Source organism: Mesoplodon mirus (assembly GCF_964341445.2).
Source record: "Mesoplodon mirus genome assembly, chromosome: 3".
NCBI classification, from domain to species: domain Eukaryota; kingdom Metazoa; phylum Chordata; class Mammalia; order Artiodactyla; family Ziphiidae; genus Mesoplodon; species Mesoplodon mirus.
The window spans coordinates 79205648-79231216 of NC_138978.1; the positions used below are offsets into that span (position 1 = coordinate 79205648).

A 25569-nucleotide genomic window follows, 5' to 3' on the forward strand; every position below is an offset into this window, starting at 1 on the left:
CTCAGTTAGTGATGATAACCACAGAACTTGTGTTCCAGAGAAGAAATTGTATAATTCTGAGATTTTTGATGGTAGGAAAATATTTAGCATTATATAGTATTAAAAACTCTTAGAGCAATGCCATGGGAAAACATGATGACACACATAGCTCCACACTCCAAGGGTGCAAACAACACTCAAGGTGAGTTAAAATGAAACTAGGCAAGAAGCTTCAAAGAAGTTTCTTATGTTAGCTTTATTAATATTCTGTTATATTTACATGACATCATACCACTTTATCTTGAAATGGATTTTACAGAAAAACTACGATAGCAGAGGTGAAGTAAAAGTATCAGTTATCACCACCGGTTTATAGATAGGTACAAAAAAGGCCCAGATTGAGTAAGCAATTTGCCTCAATAAAAGACTGACCCAAGGACTGAAGGAGGAAAAGAACTTGTATTCTCTTAGTTTAAAATACTGATTACTAAACAAGAGTTGTATCAGAGAATAAAGTGGATAAAATTTGCTTCTAGCTTGGCCATTTTTAATTACTTACTTGTTTCCCTTGAACTCCTCTCTCTCCAGGGTTTCCAGTCTTACCCTACATAAGAAAGAAAATGCCGGGGTCAAGCAACTCCCTCCCCAAATATGAATCACACACCAAGAAAAATGGAAGATATTATATGTTTATCTTTAATGTGAAATATTTTATTACTTACAATAAGACCATAAGGCCCTCTTTTTCCTTGATCTCCTTTTTCACCCTAACAAGAATCAATACCAGGTGAGTTAATCAGAATGTGAATTATGGTCTTATACACGCTAACATACACTCACATACCAAAAACTAAGACATCAAATACATAGTTCAGTAATAAAAAGAATACATTTCTGTGTGTGTAGTAAAAACTTTATGTATGTTTCATACTTAGACTAAGAAAAAATTTAGAACCATACTTTTATAAGGAAATACATCAGTGTTTAGACAGGTAGGACATATGGGCTCAAAAATATTTAACTGTGTATGAAATGAGAAAATAAGTGATTACCTTGGCACCCTGTATACCTTGTTCTCCTAAGAGACCATCTGGTCCTCTTGGTCCCTAGAGATGGAAAAAATATCCTGTTGTTAATTTTAAATGTTTCTTTTTTACTGTTATGCATCCTTACAAATGGAGGCACTGGACTCTTTTTTAGTTGAAAAACTCCTTTTGCTTGTTTCTGTGCCATGAACACAGTAAAGAATACAGCTGAGTATATAGATGAACCCATTTGCATGGGAGAATCAGGCCAGTGTTTTCAAGATTTAACACCAAATAGTAAATCAGATGACCACAAAAACAGCTGATTCAGTTGTTGAGGTAGCTGTAGTATAGGTTTGTAATTTGAGTATTTTGTTTACCTTATCCTTTACTCTGCAGAAATCCAGGATTTACTCTAAAAACAACTCTAAATTAACTTTAAAGTGGCTGGTTTGTTTGTCCAAACAGTCTTCCTAAGTTTTATATTTTTGAAATGGAACTCTTCTCATCACTTTATTAGAAAAAGAATGCTGACTGCACTGTTCCCCGCTATGCACCTGCTTGACAGCTGAAAGATGGCAAGGGGCACAGAAAAGGAATAGAAAATGCTGCTGGGAATGTTCATGTAAATTTAAAACTTCTCAGCTATGTTGCTATCAATATTAATTCAGTAATTAGTTATGGAGAAGCATTAGTTGCAAAAGTCATTCTCTAATGAAAGAGGACAGTATATGTTCCTTGCCTAATTATAACTGTCCTTGGAAGATCTTAAAGTCCTTTGCAAGGGAATTAATTTAATTCTACAACCATTAACTGAACATATACTGTGAAAAAGGCACTGCATTAAGTGTTATGGGAATCCACATTATGAGATAAGGTAAATTATATAAATAACTATAAAATAGGAAGAGATATTGTGTGTTAAGGGCTAAAGGGATCAAAGGAGGGAGAGAGCTTTCACATGTTTGTAAAGGGAATGAAGATATTATTTTGACAGTCAGAGATCATACTCTAAAAGAAATTCTAGATGGAGGCATAGTATGAGAAAAGGGTAAAGAAGCAGGAAAAAAGATACTTAAGAATGAAAAACCTAGTTTGTTTAGCTGAGCTGGTGATTACATGGAGTATTTTTTTTGTATTTCTATATGAATAAATAATTGTGAAAAGACTGGGATTTAAAACGTGAAGGACTGGAGTTTATATTTGAATCAATAAGCAATGAGGAGTCGCTGAAGATTTCTATACAAAACAGTGATACAAATCTCCCAATACAACATGCTGATTTGAAGAAGTCCCGTAGGCTTCAATATCTTCTATTGTACCCCATCTGAGGCCAGCTTAGTTTAGCTTTATACTATTAAAAAGATGCTTACTTCCGGGAAGATCCCACATTCCGCGGAGCAACTAAATCTGTGCACCGAAACTACTCAGCCTGCGCTCTAGAGCCCGCAAACCACAGCTACTGAGCCCGCGAGCCACAACTACTGAAGCCTGCGCACCTAGAGCCCATGCTCCACAACAAGAGAAGCCACTGCAATGAGAAGTCTACGCACCGCAACGAAGAGTAGCCCCTGCTCCGTGCAACTAGAGAAAGCCCGCATAGAGCAACAAAAACCCAACGCAGCCAAAAATAAATAAATTTGAATAAATAAATTTTTAAAAAAAGAAATGAAGGAGAAGATATCACTACAGACCGCTGAGACATTAAAGGGAAAATAAGGGACTACTATTGATAGAAACAACTCTTCACACATAAATTCTACACCTTTGGAGTAAACTGACCTATTCTTCAAAAGCAAAACTCAAAACAGGTCAAGGACAAAGAGATTATTTGCATAACTTTGTATCTATTAAAGAAATTGATTTTGTAAATAAAAACCTTCTGAAATAAAAATCTCCAGAACCCGCCCCCCCCCGCAAAAAAAGAAAAAAAAACCCTGCTTACTGTAAACAGGACTCTCTTCCTGGGTGCCCTTAGGGTAAGTGCATACCCTGATCCTCTTGGACACATCCACAGGATTGGAGAGAAGACTCACACTCCATGAGGATCTACAGCTCCACTGGGCATACTAAAGCTAAAGCCATAGCTCTAGCCCTACAATTTCTGTCTATATTTAAGGTACTCCATGATCTGTCCCCAGTTTACTTTTTGATCCTATTTTTCCATAAAAGACTGCAAAACTAAGTTAAAGTATTAATGTACAGGACCTTGAATGTCAAATTGAGGAGTATGGACTTAATAGATGAGTGACTTTCAAAGTGTGTTGTTGTTCATTCAACAAACATTTACTGAGTGCCAACTATAAGCCAGGTATTGTTTTAGGCCCGGAGGATACAGTAGGGAGAAGAGACAAATCCCTGAATTTATAAACAAGCAAATAGATATATAAAATTAAAATATAAAATGACTCTAGGTAGTCAAGTGTAATGAAGAAAAATAAAGGAGGTTAAGGGACTAGGAGGAGTCCAAGGTGGGGGGCTCCACTTTAGATCAGGGTCTGAGAAGGCTCTCTAAAGTGACATGTGGGTAGATCTGAAGGAGCTGAGACTGCAGGCTATGAAAATAACTTGGGGAAGATCATTCTGGCAGGAGAAATAGCAACTGCAAAGGTCCTGAGGTGGGGGCTTCCTTGGAATGTTTGACAATTAAGTAACTAAAGATGGAAAAAAAGAACAATGTTTAAAGGATGACTCTGAAGTTTTAAGTGCAAAGATCTTTCAGGACCTTGCTCCAATAATCACCTTCATCTTATCAGTAGCCTGTATTGATTCTCTTTCTCCAGCACCTTCTATGCTTATTTTTTTTTTCTGCCCTGTAAGAAAACACTTGCCAAATTTTTTTGGAGTAATAACAGAACGTGGCTGAGAAAATATGAAAAGGAATCAGTGGTTAGCATTCTAAAATACCACAGAAAACAAGTAAGATCTAGAAATGTATCCACTGGTAACTAGGCACTTAACTCCTTTGCAATATGAAAGTTCTGACTTTCTTGGATATTTTGTTAGTAAGTAACCAGTGGAATTATGACAGCATTAATATAAAAACAAATTGGAAGTGTAAGTTTGGTTAGGGTAGAAAGTGGGGGGAGTGGGGAGAAGATAACAATTTTGACTCTAGACAACCAACCACATGGTAGATCCTGGTAGATTAAGGCTAATGCTAGAGTTAGAAGTCATTCTGTCTAGGTTTCAAAGTTAGCAGCCATAAGGATAAAGCTTCAAAAGGCCCCCAAACATAGAGTAATACATTAAAAAGAATTTTTAAAAATTCTTTGGTCCAAAAATGATTGAAAAAAGTCTCATTTCTTTGATAAAAATAAGATTAAGTGGTTGCCTAGATATATATGTAGAAAAGGCTGCATTGAGCTCAGGAAGAAAGTCTCATAATTAACTGCCAGTTTCTGCCTCAGCACATAGATCACCCACTGTCAAGGCTGAACTAGTCTAAACCCTGCTTTTTAAGATGAAGCAACTGAAGCCTGCAGATATCAATATAAGTGAGTCACCTGATTCACATAATGTCTAAATGTCTAAAGACTATGAATAACTGCACTTTATTAAGTTTATAATATTTTTTCAAATGTTAAAAAATAAATAGATGTAATCCTGTTATCAAGTGAATTAAGGCTGAAATAGAGGACGTGAAGTTTAGAAGAAGTTTACAAAATGAATATTAAACATGAGTAAAATGCTGATTGGTATTATAGTTGAAAGTAACTCCCTCCAAAATTAAGGAATACTTTAATGATAATCACTCATTTTTTTAATGTTTTCCATTAAAAAATATTTTTACTTAAAAGTACTTTCACATTTATTATTTCATTTACTAAACCAGGACTAGACAGGGAAAAAAGAAAGAGAAGATTCTGCTCCCACTGTGATGACAAAGATAGCCACATTAAGTTAAAAAAATGTCTAAGTACAACAATTATATCTAATTAAAGGCTATAAAGCCTGAGATTTCTAGTTAAGAGGTTAAGGCTGGCAGAACTCTAGGAAAGTTTGGTCCTCTCTATGCTTCAGTTAAGGGTTGGTTCATTAGCTAAAAGCTTAGCTTTATCAATATCTGCCAGTTTCACTTTGATATTGGTTGTCAAAGTTATCCCTGGAGTTATTCTTTGACTCCTGAGACATAACAAGCTTCAGGACAAGCTATAAGAAAATTAGACAAGCAATATTATAATAGGTACCTAATTGGGTATAAAGTTATTTTTTCTAATACCTGCCTTAAAATCTCTACCTATAAAGCTCTTGAAGAATGTATTCTGGTTAAGTTAAAAAAAATCTAATCTTTTCTTTATCCTCTTTTGGAAAAGTTAAAGTTGGCTACAGGTAACTCTCCCATCAAATAATCTCAAACTACATGAATATTTTCAGCCAGTCCTGTTATTTTTTTCAGTTACATAAGGGGCAGGATTACACAATCTTCATAAAACTAGTTAGAAAAATTTTCATAATACTAAGTTGCTTAGGTTATTTCCTGAGATGGCAGGTACTGTTGCTTGTCTGAGCTTCTGCTATTCTCTGTCAATATTGTATGATACTTTAAAAGCCACTGGACTGTAAGTCATTAAACCGTAAAATCCATGTGTTAGATCTAAGAAAAAGTTAACCTTGAATCCTCCATGATAGTAAGAGAGTGTCTGACAGATGGTATTATATCAGTAAATGTTAGATAGATGAATGGCAGATGGATGGATAGGAGAGAAGCAGAAGGACAGGCAGACTCCTTGGGTTGTGGTCCTACCATTCATGATGTTTGCATGTTCACCTATGATAACAGTACAAATCACAGGCTGAACAGCAAGGGCATACAAGCACTAGTTTCATAATGAGAGTTCTTTGTGTGGCCTCCTAGTGCAAATGTGCCTAGCTTCCCCTCCAATGTACTGTGACACAGTTGTGTGTCATAAAGTGTTACAGGTGTGTTGGAACTATTGACCCCCTCAGCCTTTGGGGTAGCAAGGAAGGGCTGGGGCACAGGAATTCCCAGCCAGATACTTTTGTCATTTATCCCTGTGGGCTGAACATATAATATATTCTCATTTTTTTGTGAGTGAAAAATATTCGCAAGGGTATTTATTACGATCACATCTATAGTGGAGAATAGATTGGAGAATGGATTGATGGGAGAAGAAGATACTAGGTGATAATTAGAATGGAACTTCATAATACTATATTCTTTCCCAAATATTCTGGTCTTTAGTTCTTTTTGATATTCCCAATGTTCACTGATTATTTGAAATACTCTCCTATAAAGGAGGCACTTTTGCATTAAATAAAGCCTTTATTTCTAAACAAAAAGACCTTGTTTAGAAAATACTTTAAATAATTTAATATTTAAATAATTATGAGAAGACATTTGGGAACAAATCAGTAAAATGTATTTGGAGGATGAGAGGAAAATAGACACTTGAAGAGGTGAGAATTGAAAACAAAGTGTCAAATCAGAAAAGAGTAATAATTTGCCCAAGGATCACAGAGGTTAGAAAACTGCAGGGAATATGAACTTTCCATATGACTTATCAGATAGTACAAGTGGTTCAGAAACATATCTTGCTTAGGTACATGGCTTATGCCTGGATAATCAATAAGACCTCAATTACTTAGCTAACCAAAGCAAGTATTTCTGTTTTTTTAAATCGTTCACAAAACTGGTTGAACTTTCCCACTGTGAGTAATACAAAGTTGAATAAACACATTTGACCTGACCAAGTACTGAATGCTGGCAGGGTACAGACCACTAAAATGACAGAGTACAGATCATCTTCCATGAGTTTTTTTTTTATTATTTTAAATCTCATTTGGGCTAAAATAGATGTGGCCATCAGGATTATTTATAGACTGTAAATCCATAAGCCAGAAAGGAAAATAGTTTTTCAGAAAAGAAATGACAATACAGAAAAATTTGCTCTCTTTTTTTAATCTTCACCTAAAACACAGCACATGAAATTAAAGTCGTTATTTATTTATTTTGCCTATTTTCTTTTCTTTTCTTTCTTTCTTTTGGCCATGCTGCACAGCTTGCAGGATCTTAGTGACAGCACCAAATCCTAACCACTGGACTGCCAGTGAATTCCTAAAGTTGTTATTTTAAACTGAGCATTTTTCTCCCATTTGCCAACTGGAAAATGGCAGTTAAAAAAAAAAAACAACTTTGTTATTTGGAGGCCATGTTTTTAGAATTTTAAAATATTTTCTTCACTGGCTGTAAAAGTCAAGGTAAAGCCAAGGGAGAAAACAGAGTTCTTAAAGCCCACATATTCAAATTAATCAAGGAAAAATACTCTAAAATTCAATAGGGGTATTGAATAAGCATTGGGTTTGGAATCAGACACACTAAGGTTTGAATCCTGGTTGTGCCATAGACCTGCGTGTCTACAGTTCATATACTTAAACTCTCTGAGCCCCGTTTTCCTCAACTGTGATATCTGAGATAAATGCCTCTCCATCCTAGAGTGGTTTTGAGTATTAGGTTAGATGGCATATGTAAAAGTACTTGGCACGTGACAGGCATGCAATAAATGGTGGTTCTTATTTCTTTAAAGAAAAAAAAAGGATTTAATGTTTAAAAGACTTAAAGAGTGAAAGGTTTTAATTCAATTCTTATGCATATTATTAGACAATGATGACATATTACCTCTTATTTACAGTGAATAAACTCTTAGTCATCCTGTGTATTCTTATTCTACTTCTTATCACTCTTATTCTGTCATGCTGTTACTATCCCTTGCTATAGAAGTCTCTTGTGAGTAGAAGAATAATTTAAACATCTTTGCGTTCACAATTCCCCCAAAGAATGAAACTGGAAGTTGGGAATAAGAAAGAAGAATTCTTTGTCAATAAGTGAAATTTCTAAAACACAAAATGGAAAAGTATGGTTTTATAAATACAAATGATTATGAATTACATTTAAATTAATGTAGGTAGGTCATCTAATATAATGAAAACAAGAAAAAACCCAACAACTTCTAAGCATGATCTAGAAGATATAGAGCTATTTTTGCTGAACGCATTACTATTTATGATGCCATTTTTAAAAAGGTTAATGCACTTCCTTGATTAGATAACTTACTCTTCGTCCTTTAGGACCTGGACTCCCAGGTGATCCTCTTGCCCCCACAGGGCCCTACATGTTGAAAATTTAAAAATCAGTCATAGAATTAACAGGAATGTTATGAGAACAGTAGTTACAACCTTTCTTATGATATGTAATTCTCCTTGGCAATTCTTAAAATAAAATTGATTAGTCTCCTTTAAAAATATGCTTTAATTATTAAACAAATACCATACTACCCTCCCCCAATATTCTGCTTCTGACATTAAATTTGGAGAAATTTAATTTCTAAGTATTTATACCCTGAAAAAAAATGGGAAGTATTTAATATTCACTGACCACATAGTTTTTAGGATGAGCACATATGGTGGTGGGAGACACAACACATAAGGGAGACACCCACTTAGCCAATCTGACCAGTCTAATATTCCTGGTCCATCAAAGAAGCAATGGCTACTTTTGCAAGATTTCTTTCTCATTACTCTAGATACTTATGATAATCCTATCACATAAAAATAGATTTTTTTTTGTTACCATGAAAAATGTCACAGAAGTTTCCAAATTTACATGCCACAAAAAATAGCCTTAAAAGAAGATTAAGTTGTTATTTGTTACTAAGTCAAGTACAATGAATTATTTTTATACCCAATGGTCTCCAGTGCTTAGAAGACAAAATTTATTTATCTATATAACACAGGTAGATAAAACCAGTGAACTTTCACAGCATCTCAAATCTATTTCTTATCTTACACGAGTAAAAAGATTGGCAACTGTGCCCTAGATCAGTCTTCCTCATTTTAGAAGTCAATGACACATCTATCAGTATGCTGGAAGATTGGGCTTATCTTCAAAACAGAAGCTTCACAAAACAGCATAAACCATTTCTGATAATAGTTCTGCTTAGGGGATCACAAAGGCTGATATTCTTCACACTTAAGTTCACAATAACTTTCAAATTTTAATAAGCAAACTTTCTCTATAGAGACAAGGCTTCATTATCTTTCTGTAACCACAAATGGAGTTTTTCAAAACTCAGTTTTTGAATAAAGGTATATTTTCCATGAATTTTATCAGTTTGAGAATATGTGGAAATTTCTAAGAAAAACATGTTGGAAATTCTGCTTGTGATTTGTTCGTCCAATAGGTCTAAGCTTGATTACTAACTCTGTTTTCTTATATGTGGTTATTCAAAAGAAAGTTTAGATGTTTTTTATTTTACGTTGCAGAACTATACTATTAGAAGTGAGCAGTAAATAATAGAGCAAGTAGAAGTGAGGAGGTTCAAGATACGATGATATATTCTAGAGTGTTTTGCACTGACTGGGAAGAGAAGTCTTTTCTATACTTACAGGTAATCCCAGTGGACCCATGGCTCCTGGAACCCCAGGAGGACCTGGATATCCCTATAATTTAAGCAAAAATATAAAAGACATAAATTCTCCATCACATCTAATTATTTTCATTGAAGACAAACAAGTAAATTATAAATAGTAACTAAAAGTGATAATGTGATAAGATCTCCCTCTACTATCCAAGACATAAGAGGTCACAGGAACTGTTCCAGAGATAGACAATATAAATAAAAAAATGTTTACATAGAAGATGGGTATACTTTTATTAGAAACTCTTTGCCCCTAGAAATGAAGTCTGCTAGCCAGAATCACATATTATAACCTACTGAGAAGAGAATATTCATCTCACATATCTGTAGGTTGTGTTATGCTATGAATAGATGTATATTATGTTATATAGATTGTGAAATCATATCATTTTCAGATGTCAGGGAATTCAATAATTAAGAAACGTGGGCCTCTCCAGGGGACTCCAAGACCAGCAGCCATGAGGCTGAGTGGGTCTTCGTGCTCTGGCTGGGTGTCAGGCCTGTGCCTCTGAGGTGGGAGAGCCGAGTTCAAGACACTGGTAGACCAGAGACCTTCCAGCTCCATGTTAATATCGAACAGCGAAAGCTCTCCCAGAGATCTCTGTCTCAACGCTAAGACCCAGCTTCACTCAACGACCAGCAAGCTACAGTGTTGGACACCCTATACCGAACAACTAGCAAGGCAGGAACATAACCCCACCCATTAGCAGAGAGACTGCCTAAAATCATAATAAGGTCACAGACACCCCAACACAAACCACCGGACATGGTCCTGACTACCAGAAAGACAAGATCCAGCCTCATCCACCAGAACACAGGCACTAGTCCCCTCCACCAGGAAGCATACACAACCCACTGAACCAACCTTAGCCACTGGGGGCAGACACCAAAAACAATGGGAACTACGAACCTGCAGCCTGCAAAAAAGGAGACCCCAAACACAGTAAGGTAAGCAAAATGAGAAGACAGAAACACACAGAAGATGAAGGAGTGAGGTAAAAACCCAACAGACCAAGCAAATGAAGAGGAAACAGGCATTCTACCTGACAAAGAATTCAGAGTAATGATAGTAAAGATGATCCAAAATCTTGGAAATAGAATGGAGAAAATACAAGAAACTATTAACAAGGACCTAGAAGAACTAAAGAACAAACAAACAATGATGATCAACACAATAAATAAATTAAAAATTATCTAGAAGGAATCAATAGCAGAATAACTCAGGCAGAAGAATGGATAAATGACTTGGAAGATAAAATAGTTGACATAACTACTGCAGAGCAGAATAAAGAAAAAAGAATGAAAAGAACTGAGGACAGTCTCAGAGACCTCTGGGACAACATTAAATGCACCAACATTCGAATTATAGGAGTGTAAGAAGAAGAGAAAAAGAAAGGGACTGAGAGAATATTTGAAGAGATTATAGTTGAAAAATTCCCTAATATGGGAAAGGATATAGTCAATCAAGGCCAGGAAGTGCAGAGAGTCCCATACAGGACAAATCCTAGGATAAACATGCCAATAAACATATTAACCAAACTATCAAAAATTAAATACAAAGAAAAAATATTAAAAGCAGCAAGGGAAAAGCAACAAATAACATACAAGGGAATCCCCATTAGGTTAAGAGCTGATCTTTCAGCAGAAACTCTACAAGACAGAAGGGAGTGGCAGGACATATTTAAAGTGATGAAAGGGAAAAAACTACAGCTAAGATCTACTATACTCAGCAAGGATCTCAATCAGATTCGACAGAGAAATTAAAACCTTTCCAGACAAGCAAAAGCTAACAGAATTCAGCACCAGCAAACCAGCTTTACAACAAATGCTAAAGGAACTTCTCTAGGCAAGAAACACAAGAGAAGGAAAAGACCTACAGTAACAAACCCAAAACAATAAAGAAAATGGTAATAAGAATATAAATATCGATAACTACCTTAAATGTAATGGATTAAATGCTCCAACCAGAAGACATAGACCGGCTGAATGGATACAAAAACAAGAACTGTATATATGCTGTCTAAAAGAGACCCACTTCAGACCTAGGGACACAGACAGACTGAAAGTGAGGGGATAGAAAAAGATATTCCATACAAATGGAAATCAAAAGAAAGCTGGAAGAGCAATACTCATATCACACAAAATAGACTTTAAAATAAAGTCTATTACAAAAGACAATGATGGACACGATGTAAGGATCAAGTGATCAATCCAAGAAGAAGATATAACAATTGTAAAAATTTATGCACCCAACATAGGAGCACCTCAATACATAAGGCAAATGCTAACAGCCATAAAAAGGGAAATCGACAGTAACACAACCATAGTAGGGGACTTTAACATCCCAGTTTCACCAACAGACAGATGATCCAAAATGAAAGGAAATAAGGAAACACAAGCTTTAAATGACACATTAAACAAGATGGGCTTAATTGATATTTATAGGACATTCCATCCAAAAACAACAAAATGCACTTTCTTCTCAAGTGCTCATGGAATATTCTCCAGGATAGATCATATATTGGGTCACAAATCAAGCCTCAGTAAATTTAAGAAAATTGAAATCGTACCAAGTATCTTTCCTGACCACAATGCTATGAGAGTAGATATCAATTACAGGAAAAAATCTGTGAAAAATACAAACACATGGAGGCTAAACAATATGCTACTAAATAACCAAGAGACCAGTGAAGAATTCAAAGAGGAAGTCAGATACCTAGAAACAAATGAAAATGAAAACATGGTGACCCAAAACCTATAGGAATCAGCAAAAGCAGTTCTAAGAGGGAAGTTTATAGCAATATAATCCTACCTCAAGAAACAAGAAACATCTAAAATAAATAACCTAACCTTACACCTAAAGCAATTAGAGAAAGAAGAGCAAAAACCCCCAAAGTTAGCAAAAGGAAAGAAATCATAAAAATCAGTTCAGAAATAAATGAAAAAGAAATGAAGTAAACAATAGCAAAGATCAATAAAACTAAAAGCTGGTTCTTTGAAAAGATAAACAAAATTGATAAACCATTAGCCAGACTCATCAGGAAAAAAAGGGAGAAGACTCAAATCAATAGAATAAGAAATGAAAAAGGAGAAGTAACAACGGACACTGCAGAAATACAAAGGATCATGAGAGATTACTACAAGCAACTATATGCCAATAAAATGGACAACTTGGAAGAAGTGAACAAATTCTTAGAAAAGCACAACCTTCGGAGACTGAACCAGGAAGGAACAGAAAATATAAACAGACTAATCACAAGCACTGAAATTGAGACTGTGATTAAAAATCTTGCAACAAACAAAAGCCCAGGACCAGACGGCTTCACAGGCGAATTCTATCAAACATTTAGAGAAGAGCTAACACCTATCCTTCTCAAACTCTTCCAAAATATAGCAGAGGGAGGAACACTCCCAAACTCATTCTACAAGGCCACCATCACCCTGATACCAAAACCAGACAAAGATGTCACAAAGAAAGAAAACTACAGGCCAATATCACTGATGAACATGGGTGCAAAAATCCTTAACATAATACTAGCAAACAGAATCCAACAGCACATGAAAAGGATCATACACCATGATCAAGTGAGGTTTACCCCAGGAATGCAAGAATTTTTCAATATACGCAAATCAACCGACGTGATAAACCATATTAACAAATTGAAGGAGAAAAACCATAAGATCATCTCAATAGATGCAGAAAAAGCTTTCAACAAAATTCAACACCCATTTATGATAAAAACCCTCTAGAAAGTAGGCACAGAGGGAACTTTCCTCAACATAATAAAGGCCATATATGACAAACCCACAGCTAGCATCATTCTCAGTGAAAAACTGAAACCATTTCCTCTAAGATCAGGAACAAGACAAGGGTGTCCACTCTCACCACTATTATTCAACATAGTTTTGGAAGTCTTAGCCTCAGCAATGAGAGAAGAAAAAGAAATAAAAGGAATCCAAATCGGAAAAGAAGAAGTCGAGCTGTCACTGTTTGCAGATGAAATGACACTATACATGGAGAATCCTAAAGATGCTACCAGAAAACTACTAGAGGTAATCAATGCATTTGGTAAAGTAGCAGGATACAAAATTAATGCATAGAAATCTCTTGCATTCCTATACACTAATGATGAAAAATCTGAAAGAGAAAATAAGGAAACACTCCCATTTACCCTTGCAACAAAAAGAATAAAATACCTAGGAATAAATCTACCTGAGGAGACAAAAGCCCTGCATGCAGAAAACTATGACACTGATGAAAGAAATTAAAGATGATACCAACAGATGGAGAGATATACCATGTTCTTGGATTGGAAGAATCAACATTGTGAAAATGACTACACTACCCAAAGCAATCTACAGATTCAGTGCAATCCCTATCAAACTACCAATGGCATTTTTTACAGAAGCAGAACAAAAAATTTCACAATTTATATGGAAACACAAAAGACCCGGAATAGCCAAAGGAATCTTGAGAAAGAAAAATGGAGTTGGAGGAATTAGGTTCCTGGACTTCAGAGTATACTACAAAGCTACAGTAACCAAGACAGTATAGTACTGGCACAAAAACAAAAATATAGATCAATGGAACAGGATAGAAAGACCAGAGGTAAACCCACACACATATGGTCACCTTATTTTTGATAAAGGAGGCAAGAATATATAATAGAGAAAAGAGAGCCTCTTCAATTAGTGGTGCTGGGAAAACTGGACAGCTACATGGAAAAGAATGAAATTAGAACAATCCCTAACACCATACATAAAAATAAACTCAAAATGGATTAAAGACCCAAATGTAAGGCCAGACACTATAAAACTGTTAGAGGAAAACATAGGCAGAACACTCTATGACATAAATCACAGCAAGATCCTTTCTGACCCACCTCCTAGAGAAATGGAAATAAAAACAAAATTAAACAAATGGGACCTAATGAAACTTAGAAGCTTTTGCACAGCAAAGGAAACCATAAACAAGTCGAATAGACAGCCCTCAGAATGGGAGAAAATATTTGCAAATGAAGAAACTGACAAAGGATTAATCTCCAAAATTTACAGGCAGCTCATGCAGCTCAATATCCAAAAAACAAACAACCCAATCCAAAAATGGGCAGAAGACCTAAACAGACATTTCTCCAAAGAAGACATACAGATAGTCAAGAGGCACATGAAAAGATGCTCAACATCACTAATCATTAGAGAAATGCAAATCAAAACTACAATGAGCTATCACCTCACACAGGTCAGAATGGCCATCATGAAAAAATCTATAAATAATAAATGCTGGAGAGGGTGTGGAGAAAAGGGAGCCCTTTTGCACTGTTGGTGGGAATGTAAATTGGTACAGCCACTACGGAGAACAGTATGGAGGTTCCTTAAAAAACGAAAAATAGAACTACCATATGACCCAGCAATCCCTCTACTGGGCATATACCCTGAGAAAACCATAATTCAAACAGTCATGTACCGCAATGTTCATTGCTGTACTATTTACAATAGCCAGGACATGGAAGCAACCTAAGTGTCCATCGACAGCTGAATGGATAAAGAAGATGTGGCACATATATACAATGGAATATCACTCAGCCATAAAAAGAAATGAAATTGAGTTATTTGCAGTGAGGTGGATGGACCTAGAGTCTGTCGTACAGAGTGAAGTAAGTCAGAAGGAAAAAAATCACAAACCATATGCTAACACATATATATGGAATCTAAAAGAAAAAAAAAAGGTTCTGAATAACCTAGGGGCAGGACAGGAATAAAGATGCAGATGTAGAGAATGGACTTGAGGATATGGGGAGGGGGAAGGGTAAGCTGGGACGAAGTGAGGGAGTGGCATAGATTTATGTATACCACCAAATGTAAAATAGCTAGCTAGTGAGAAGCAGCCACATAGCATAGGGAGATCATCTCGGTGCTTTGTGTCCACCTAGAGGGGTGGGATAGGGAGTATGGGAGGGAGACACAAGAGGGAGGGCATATGGGGATATATGTATACGTATAGCTGATTCACTTCGTTATAAAGCAGAAACTAACACACCATTGTAAAGCAATTATACTCCAATAAAGATGTTAAAAAATAAAAGAAATGTGAATGTGTACAAATACTTTAGCCTGTCACATTTCAGAAGGAACACACCCTTTGTGGTTTAACCATATTCAAATGATTCAGAGAATGCCTTAAGAGTCAATAATTCATGAAATTAATTAGCCTTATGGGTATATTAAACTTCGTAGTTGACAGCAATTGGAGATAGGTAAAAACATAATCTTACAGTGCTCTATTCATAGTACAGAAGTTAAAACTGAGCAAAAATTTATGTAAAATGAATTTGTAGATAGCATTAGGTATACCAGATCCATCACAGTATATTTTCTGAAAGCAAGATTCTTTAATTGAAAATAATTGTTCATTTCTATCACATTTAGAAACTTTAATAAATGAAAAAACTGCAATCTAGATATAAAATTTATCAGCTATTACTGTCTTAAAGGTAAAAGAATGTAAGATGAATTCTGGATTCTGCTCTTCCACATATCAAATAATTACATTGTGACCACAAACTTACGGAAAAGTGGTAATGATGATATGTGTCATATAAACTTTAGGCTATCAAAAAAAGTAGATTCTCATTGAATTTTCTTCTTCATCCACTTAAGCTAACTTAGGATGGTTTAATTCGTCTCTTAAAACTATAGGCTCATTCGACCTAGCCATGTGATTTGCATGCTTTTCAGTGCCAATCAGCATTCTGAATGGTAAACTGTTTAGAGGAGAAGAAAATTCTAATGGAAATTTACCACAAAATAGCATTTTTCACTTACTTAAACTTCATTCAAGGCAATTCCACCTCTGGAATGCCTTAACTTTATTATGTTCTTTGGACACATATCTTTCAAATCACTGAGCTCTTACCAAAATGCCCTTTTCCCCCTGGGGACCTAGTGGCCCTGGATTTCCACGTTCTCCCTTTTAAAACAAAGAAAAAAGAAAAACATTGAGGCATGTTAATTAGTCATGAACGAGCTAAGCCTAGACAGGAAACTCATCCTAATTTTCAATAATTTTTAAATTTACAAATTTTGCATTTTTACTCTAAATTTGCTAGACTTAATGAAAATCCTCTTATACTTTTTAAGGGATAAAATACTAAAAAGTCTTATTAAAATGACAAAAATAGAAATTATGAATAATCAAGATTTAAAACTGAGCATGCATCGTATACTAGTTTTGCAAGTAGAAATTCTTATAATTTTGAGACATAAAATATAAGAACTGTAAAAGTATGAAAGCATATTGTAAAAATTAAGTGTATAACCGTTGAACAAAATTTTATTTCTGTAATCTGTCCATCACAATTAAGCATAATCATGATAATCACATATGCCACAGCAGATTAAAGGTCTAAACTGATTTACATTAAAATTCCAAAACTTTTCAACATGTTAGTGTAGAAAATTTAACCTAACACAGAAGTAACTAAACCAGAATGAAGAAAGTACAAAACCATCTAAATTTTTTGAACTGATGCCATTTTATATTTGTTATATTGTTAATAAAAAAACTGACAAGTATATATCAATCACTTTTAATGTACTAAGTGAGAGTTGGAGAGATATAACAGATATTTGACTTAGACTCTACCCTCAAGTAATTGAAAACATGACATTAACAAAGATGAATCAATTAAAGGACAATGAAATTTTGAATCGTGTGGTACTTATTCTAAACCCAGGAAGGGAAGAAATCAGGAAGGATTAGAATAATCTGGAAAGACTTTACAGAGGAGATAGAAATTTAATTGAGTAGTGTAGTTTGGCTTTGAATAGAGAGGGAAGAGGAGAGGATACTCTAAACCAAGAAAACAGTAAGAATAAGAATAGGGAAGAAATTTAATTGAGTAGTGTAGTTTGGCTTTGAATAAATAGAGGGAAGGGGAGAGGATACTCTAACCCAAGAAAACAGTAAGAATAAGAATAGGGACAAGTATGAAATATGAAATGGGGAGCAAGAAAGGTTTATACTGGAGAATATTAGAAAATTTGTTGGATGAACTGATTAAACAAAATCACATAGTATCTTGACAGCAAAGTAGAGCCGTTAACAGCCTTCAACAATAGGGAGGCTAATGAAGGTTCTTCAAAATGCTTTATCATGACCCATCAGAATTAGTCTTCTGCTTATAGTATGTAGCCTGGATTAAAAGATAGGGAAAGGGTAGCATAAATATGATAGAGGGTAAATTTAAGATAAACTAATAAGAGTACGTCTGAGGGGGTAGATCGACTATTAGAAAGGACAAACTGTAAACAGAAACTCTAAGACCTGCTAAAAGATTAGGCATAGAGGATGGAGGAAAAGGGAAATGCAAAGATGGGTGCACTCTATCTATTCTGGAAGACTGGAAGAATAGAGATAGGTATAAGGCATACTAATAGAAATGAGATAATTGGGAAGAAACCAGTTTGGATGTGGGAAAAAAATGATGAATTTTAAATACTGGGTTGGCCAAAAGGTTCGTTTGTTTTTTTCCGTAAGATGGCTCTAGTAGCACTTACTTGTCTTTAACTTCATTCGAAACAATTTTGTTAGATTGTATTATGACAGCTGTCATATCAGCGTGCATTTAAAAATATTATCAAAATTGGTGAATTTTTGTGTAGCCATTTTAATACTGAAGATGGAAGAAAAAAGCAACATTTTTCTGCATATTATGCTTTATTCTTTCAAGAAAGGTAAAAACGCAACTGAAACGCAAAAACAAGATTTGTGCAGTGTATGGAGAAGGTGCTGTGACTGATCAAACGTCTCAAAAGTGGTTTGCGAAGTTCTGTGCTAGAGGTTTCTTGCTGGATGATGCTCCACAGTCAGGTAGACCAGTTGAAGTTGATAGCAATCAAATCAAGACATTAATTGAGAACAATCAACATTATAGCACAATATCCAAATCAAGCGTTGAAAATCATTTCCACCAGCTTGGTTATACTAATTGCTTTGATGTTTGGGTTTCACATAATTTAAGCAAAAAAAAAAAAAAAAAAAAAAAAACCTTCTTGACCATATTTCTGCATTGATTCTCTAGTAAAACGTAATAAAAATGTTCCATTTTTAGAACAAATTGTGATGGGCAATGAAAAGTGGAAACTGTACAATAATGTGGAACGGAAGAGATGGTGGGGCAAGTGAAATGAACCACCACCAACCACACCAAAGGCCGGTCTTCAACTAAAGAAGTTGACGCTGTACATATGGTGAGATTGGAAGGGAGCCCTCTATTATGAGCTCCTTCCAGAAAACCAAACGATTAATTCCAACAAGTACTGCTCCCAGTTAGACCAACTGAAAGCAGCACTGGATAAAAAGCGTCCGAAATTAGTCAACAGAAAACTCATTATCTTCCATCAGGATAATGCAAGACCACATGTTTCTCTGATGACAAGAAATAAAAACTGTTACAACTTGGCTGGGAAGTTCTGATTCATCTGCCGTATTCACCAGACATTGCACCTTCGGATATCCATTTGTTTCGGTCTTTACAAAATTCTCTTAATGGAAAAAAATTTCAATTCCCTGGAAGACTGTAAAAGGCACCTGGAACAGTTCTTTGCTCAAAAAAGATAAAAAGTTTTGGGAAGATGGAATTATGAAGTTGCCAGAAAAATGGGAGAAGGTAGTGGAACAAAACAGTGAATAAGTTGTTTAATAAAGTTCTTGGTGAAAATGAAAAATGTGTCTTTTATTTTTTACTTAAAAACTGAAGGAAACTTTTGGCCAAGCCAATATGCTGAGTTTGACTTAAATTAAAAAATTTCAGAGGGAAATAACTGGAATATTATCGAATTTACTTCTAATCCTGGCTCTACTTAATTATTCACAAAGAGTAGCCTTGCATATTAGACTATCATGCTCTGCTTTATATTCAGCAAGTCAGTTTCAGTCAAAGACTCGAAGTTTTTGGTTTATTACCTACTAGTTCATTATAAGACTCTATTAAAAAAAAATTCAAGAAAATGCCCTTGCTGGTCTCAAATAAAGAATTGCTTACTTTAAAAAAAAAAAAAGACTTTCTTAAATTTGAAATCAATATGGAAAATCACTCCCAAGATAATGATTTCTAGGAAATTCTTAAGCAAATTACAATTTCCATCACAATAGCCAAAAAGATCCTTGAATAACTTCATACTGAATTCCAAGCGGATATAAAGAGTTTGTGACTGAAACTTGGATCAGGGAAAGTGATAACTTATTCTTCACTTTCAAAACTGTTTCCTTTAGGAGCCTGTTCTCATAAGTAGATTTAAATATTTTCTAGTCATAAACCTAGACCATCAATTTCATCTTTCCTCTTCAGAGCACATCATTATAGCCAAAAGAGTACTCTGCCTTTTAAAAATTAGAAACATATATGCTATCAGCTATATTTCAATATATTTAAGAGATTCAGTACAGGTAATGCATTTTAAGTTATGAGTAATTTCTAATTTCTAATTCATAAAATATCATATGACTGTCTCTCCTTTGAGTTTAGCTTAGAATCCTTACTATTGAACAAAACAATGAAAGAAATTACCTTTTCACCAGTGCTTCCAGTCATTCCAACTTCTCCAGGTGAACCAACAGGTCCCTTTTAGGAAAAAATATAATAGAAAATACACATATATTGTATTACTATTATAGCATCCTGGTTTTAAGTCACCTATAAACATGATGTTTCTTTCTAACTCATCCTAAATTTTATCTTAAAGTAAAATTCCTCCTGGTATAGGCATCCGGCCTAAGACTTCACATCAGAATTAACTATTCAGTTAATCAACAAATATATATGAATGTCTAATATGTGACGGGCTGGCTGCTGGGAGGCACTGAGTTTCAAATTCAAACATAGTCCCTATCCTTGTAGAACTTACAGTTCAGTGGATGTCATAAAAACTCCTGCAGTTTTTTGTAGATTCTTGATGTGGATACACTAGCTTAAGAAATCATTTCTGTGACTTCCTTCTTTGAAAGCTCCTCAACACATGAGGGAATAGCACATACCCACTCGTTAATTCATTCAAAAAATATTTGGTGCCTACTTTGTGCCATGCACTATGCTGCTTGCTGAGATTTCATTAGTAAGCAAAAGGAGATCTAGGCCCTGCCCTGATGCGGTAAAAAATCTTGTAACAGAAACAAGAACAACTAAATTAGAAAGTGAACATTTATAAATTATGATACAGGTTCACAAAGGAAACAACTGAGGTGGAGAATAAAAGTGAGGTGATGCTGAGGTGGAGAATAAAAGACAAGACCTATTGTAGGAAAGATGGTCAGGGTAAACTTGAGACCTGACATTTAAACTGAAAGCTGAAGAATAAAAAGAGGCCAGCCAGCCAAGCACAGAAAGGAGGAAGAGAGTTCTAGGTGGAGAAAATAGCTTGAAGTAAAGAATGAATTTGGCAGAAGAAGTGAAAGAAGGCAATCAGTACCACTGTTTCAGAGTGAACAATGCTCAGGGTGCATCTACCTTTGTCTGTATGGATTCTACTTCAAGCAGTGTAGAAAGCAAAAATGGTAACGTAGAACAAGCTTTACAACAAGAGTATAATCCTTTTCCCTGACTGTCTTCAATTATGAAGTTATATTCTACTTTTATTTAAAAATGTATGAAACATTTTCTTTTGCAATAGTTACCAAGCAAAGACACTATTTAGATTATATAATATTACATATTAGCATATAGAAGTTACCTGAATCATGAAAAAATGGTTTGCTGTGTTTAAGCTACCTGAAGTTAATGTATGGGGCATGATTTTATCCACATATACTGGGTTGGCCAAAAAGTTTGTTCGTGTTTTTCCCGCTCTTATGTAAGATCTTACAGAAAAACCCAAACGAACTTTTTGGCCAGCCCAATATCTATATCCTTATCCATATCTATCTATCTATCTATCTATCTGGTGACTATGTATACATTAACATACGTTAAATACTTTCTGTGTGACTGATTTAATCCTCACAACAACTATATTTGGTAGTATTATCATGATTCCCCTTTAACAGATGAGGCAGATGAGTTAAGAAGCTTTCTAAGGTAGATGAGTTTAAATAGCATAGATGAGTTTAAGTGGTGACTGAATGCTTGAAATGTGGCTAGTGCAATTTGACATGTGCTTAAATGTAAAAAGCACACTAGATTTCAAAGACCTACTACAAAAACAATGCAATTTTTGTGCAATTTCTGTCCATATCTTTTGTCCAAATTTTGCTCTTGAGGTTGCCTATGTTTTTTTGTGATAATTTTCAGGAATTCTTATACATTCAAGGTATAAACTCCTTGCTGGTTTTAGATGTTATAAATTCCTTCTTGTGATTTATCACCTGTGAGATTATTTTGACATCCTTCATTGATAGAAATCCTTAATTTTGATGTAGCCACATCCAACCATTTTTTGCCTTATGATTTGTATTTTCTGGATCTTGTTTAACAAGCCTTCCTCTACCTTTATGTCATTAGGTAATTGGCATTCTTTTCTATTAGTGTTAACTTTTTAAGGTAGATCTTAATCCATCTGGAGTCCATCTTTTTCACCAGGTGTGAGATAGAGATCCAACTAAATTTTTTCCACATAGTGACCCAGTTTTCCAAATACTATACATACTAAAATTTATTTTTCCCATTAATTTGTGGTGTCAATCTTTTAAAAAATTTTATCGAGGTATAAATGACATACAACAATATATTAGCTTTAGGTGTACAGCATAATGATTCAATATTTGTATATATTGTGAAATGATCACCACAATAAGTCTAGTTAACATCCCTCATCACCATACATAGTTACAGAATTTTTTTCTTGTGATGAGAACATTTAACATTGACTCTCTTGGCGACTTTCAGATATGCAATACAGTATTATTAACTATAGCTTCTATGCTGTACATTACAACCCCGTGGCATACTTATTTCATAACTGGAAATTTGTACCTTTTGACCCCCTTCACCTATTTTGCTCACTCCTCAGCCCCTGCCTCTGGCAACCATCAATCTATTCTCTGTATCTATGATCTTGGTTTAAAAATTATTTTTTTTAGATTCCACATATACGTGAGATGATATGGTATTTGTCTTTCACTTATTTCACTTTGACTTATTTCACTTATTTCACTTTCACTTATTTCACTTACAAAAAGATGTACCCTTTTTATGGTTGAATAGTGTTCCATTGTACACATAAACCACATCTTTACCCATTCATCCATCGATGGAAACTTAAAAAGGTTGTTTCCATATCTTGGTTATTGTAAACAATGCTTCAGTGAACATGGGGGTGCATATATATTTTCAAATTCATGCTTTTGTTTTCTTCAGATAAATACCTAGAAGTGGAATCATATGGTAGTTCTATTTTTAATTTTTTGAGGAACCTCCATATTGTTTTCCACAGTAGCTGCACCAGTTTACATTCTCACCAACTGTGCATGAGGGTTCCCTTTTCTCCACATTCTCGCCAACACTTGCTATTTCTTATCTTTTTGATAACAGCCATTCTCACAGGTGTGAGGTGATATCTCGTGGTTTTGATTTGCATTTCCCTGATGATTAGTGATGTTGAGCATCTATTCCTTTGCCTGTTGGCCATCCGTATATCTCATTTGGAAAAATACTTATTCAGACCCTCTGCTCATTTTTAAATCAAATTGCTTGCTTTTTGCTATTGAGTTGTATGAGTTCTTTTTTTTTTAATATAATGTTATACTACCCCTTAAGTAGCTCAGTGTGTTTTCTATAGATTCTGTCAATTATTGCTGTATTCTAATGAGTTTTTTTTTTAAAGAAGATGTTGGGGGTAGGAGTTTATTAATTAATTAATTTATTTTGGGCTGCATTGGGTCTTTGTTTCTGTGCATGGGCTTTCTCTAGTTGTGGCAAGCGGGGGCTACTCTTCATCGCGGTGCACGGGCCTCTCACTATCGTGGCCTCTCCTGTTGAGGAGCACAGGCTCCAGACGTGCAGGCTCAGTAGTTGTGGCTCATGGGCCTAGTTGCTCTGCGGCATGTGGGATCCTCCCAGACCAGGGCTCGAACCCGTGTCCCCTGTATTAGCAGGCAGATTCTCAACCACTGCGCCACCAGGGAAGCCCTGTATGAGTTCTTTATATATTTTGGATATTAGCTCCTTACCAGGTACATGATTTGCAAACATTTTCTTCCATTCACTAGGTTGCCTCTTCATTTTGTTAATGATTTCCTTTGCTATGCAGAGCTTTCGAGTTTGATGTAGTTCCACTTGTTTATTTTTGCTTTTATTGTCTTTGCTTTTGGTGTCAAATCCAAAAAAAAATCTGTGGTGCCATTCTTATAACATTTTATACATGGCATATTTCTAAACTCTCTACTCTAGTACATTAATTGTTTCTCTGTTTTCTCCTCTTTGAAAATTCTCTCACTCATTTTGTTCTAATGTTTTTATAGCTATTCCTACTACAGAACTGAAAATAAGCACTCTAAAACAGGTTTAGATCAGTAGTAAAGAATCTGAACTATACAGGATTTATATCTACTTACTCTTTAAATCTATATTACTGTTTAATCTGAAAACTATCCACACACCTGGAAATCAATAGGTGAATCAGATGAACACATTTAGAGTTGAGGCCTCTCAAATTTCCTTAAACCTAGGATGTTATTGATTGTAAGATGCACTATTACTTTTGTATCTCTAAAGAGAAAAAAGATTCTTCCAAGTAATTTAATTCACCACAAATTGTAAGAAACATCCTAATTTTACAAATACTAAAATGTGAAAAAAATTGTATTATTGTTAAAAATATTCACTGCTCCTTTTTGTTGAAAGAGTACACATCCCTGCATTGTTGATGTCAGCCTTGGCCATGTGGCTTGCAGTGTCAATGGCAAAAATATAATCCTCCATCTTGTTGACATCTGGCTTCTCTATGTAACTTACTTTGACCAAATAAAAGTGAGTGTGTGTGGTAGTGATATGTGCCACTTTTTTTTTTTTAAGCCAGTTTCTTTTTTTCCTTCTACCCTGAGGTCAGCCATGTCCCAGACAGGAGCTGCTCCTGAAGCCTAGGTGTCAGAATGCAGAAGAGATGGATAGAGCCACAGCCAACCAACAGTGGACAGAGTGCAAGTAACAAGCAAACTTTTGTTGTCATAAGCCACTGATATTTTGAGGGTGTTTCTTTCTGCAGCAAAACTTAGCCTAATGTGACTGATGCAACTTGTATTTTAGAACTGATGAAATCTGGTACTTATTTGCCTGAAAAACAGGTGATTTTCCTTCACTTTCTTCTAACCTATGTACTAAAGGCCCTAGGAGATGGTGGAGCCATAAGAAAAAAGGAAGCAGGGCATCTCAGTCACCTTGTCAGAGAGAGCTACCTGGTAATACCCAAACTGGACTATTAACATGCGCAAAAACAACTTCTTATCAAGTTAAGCCTACAAAAAATTTTAGGTTTATTTGTTATAGCTGTTAATATTCTCCTAAAAATACAGCAAATTAAACTATGTGTTGACATAAAATTGAAAAACTTTGTAATCTATCTCAATTGGCTTATTCAAAAGTTAGTCTCACAGAAATCTTTTTATAAATGAAGATGGTATAAAGTGCACTGAACCAACCTCTAGTTTTGATTGCAAATCAACTTATTCAATAAGTGCAAAATGATCTGAAGAAAATAAAATTAAACACATATTTATGTGTTCATGTAACAAGCTCTGTGCTAAGAGTGGTAGAGGATACAAAGATGAGTGAAATATAATAAGGCGTTAATAATCTAGTAAGTTGGATGAGGAAAAGCATATTTTCTGTAAGTTAAGAGAAGAAAAATAAAATCCTATATAATGCAAAGGCAGCGGAGATTATGTCTGGTTGAGAACATAAGGAAAAGCTTTACAGAGAACACAATATTTGAGGTACGGCCAACTGTTGACAAGATAAATGGTGAAACTGTATTCAACGTAGAGAGAATGATCTGAACAGAAAATGGGAGGTAGCAAATGATGAAACATATGTCAAACATAAAGCAAGTCCAGATTGTCTGGCAAACAGGATATGTGTAGGAAAGAGACTGGATAGATATGGTGATATACTATTCAGGGCTTTGAATGCCAAGTATAT

General features: G+C 35.0%; 1 protein-coding gene across 3 annotated transcripts in view; it reads right to left on the bottom strand.

Annotated features, from left to right (window-relative positions):
• The window catches only part of COL24A1 (collagen type XXIV alpha 1 chain), a 389096-nt gene that overhangs the window by 134877 nt on the left and 228650 nt on the right, over positions 1 to 25569 (bottom strand). For all 3 annotated transcript variants that reach the window (XM_082612777.1, XM_082612779.1, XM_082612778.1), the window contains exons 25-31: positions 20011 to 20064; positions 16356 to 16409; positions 9411 to 9464; positions 8080 to 8133; positions 1032 to 1085; positions 702 to 746; positions 539 to 583 (exon numbers count right to left, since the gene is read on the bottom strand). In XM_082612777.1, coding sequence (XP_082468903.1) covers positions 539 to 583; positions 702 to 746; positions 1032 to 1085; positions 8080 to 8133; positions 9411 to 9464; positions 16356 to 16409; positions 20011 to 20064 — 360 coding nt within the window. The remainder of the gene's footprint in view (positions 1 to 538; positions 584 to 701; positions 747 to 1031; positions 1086 to 8079; positions 8134 to 9410; positions 9465 to 16355; positions 16410 to 20010; positions 20065 to 25569) is intronic.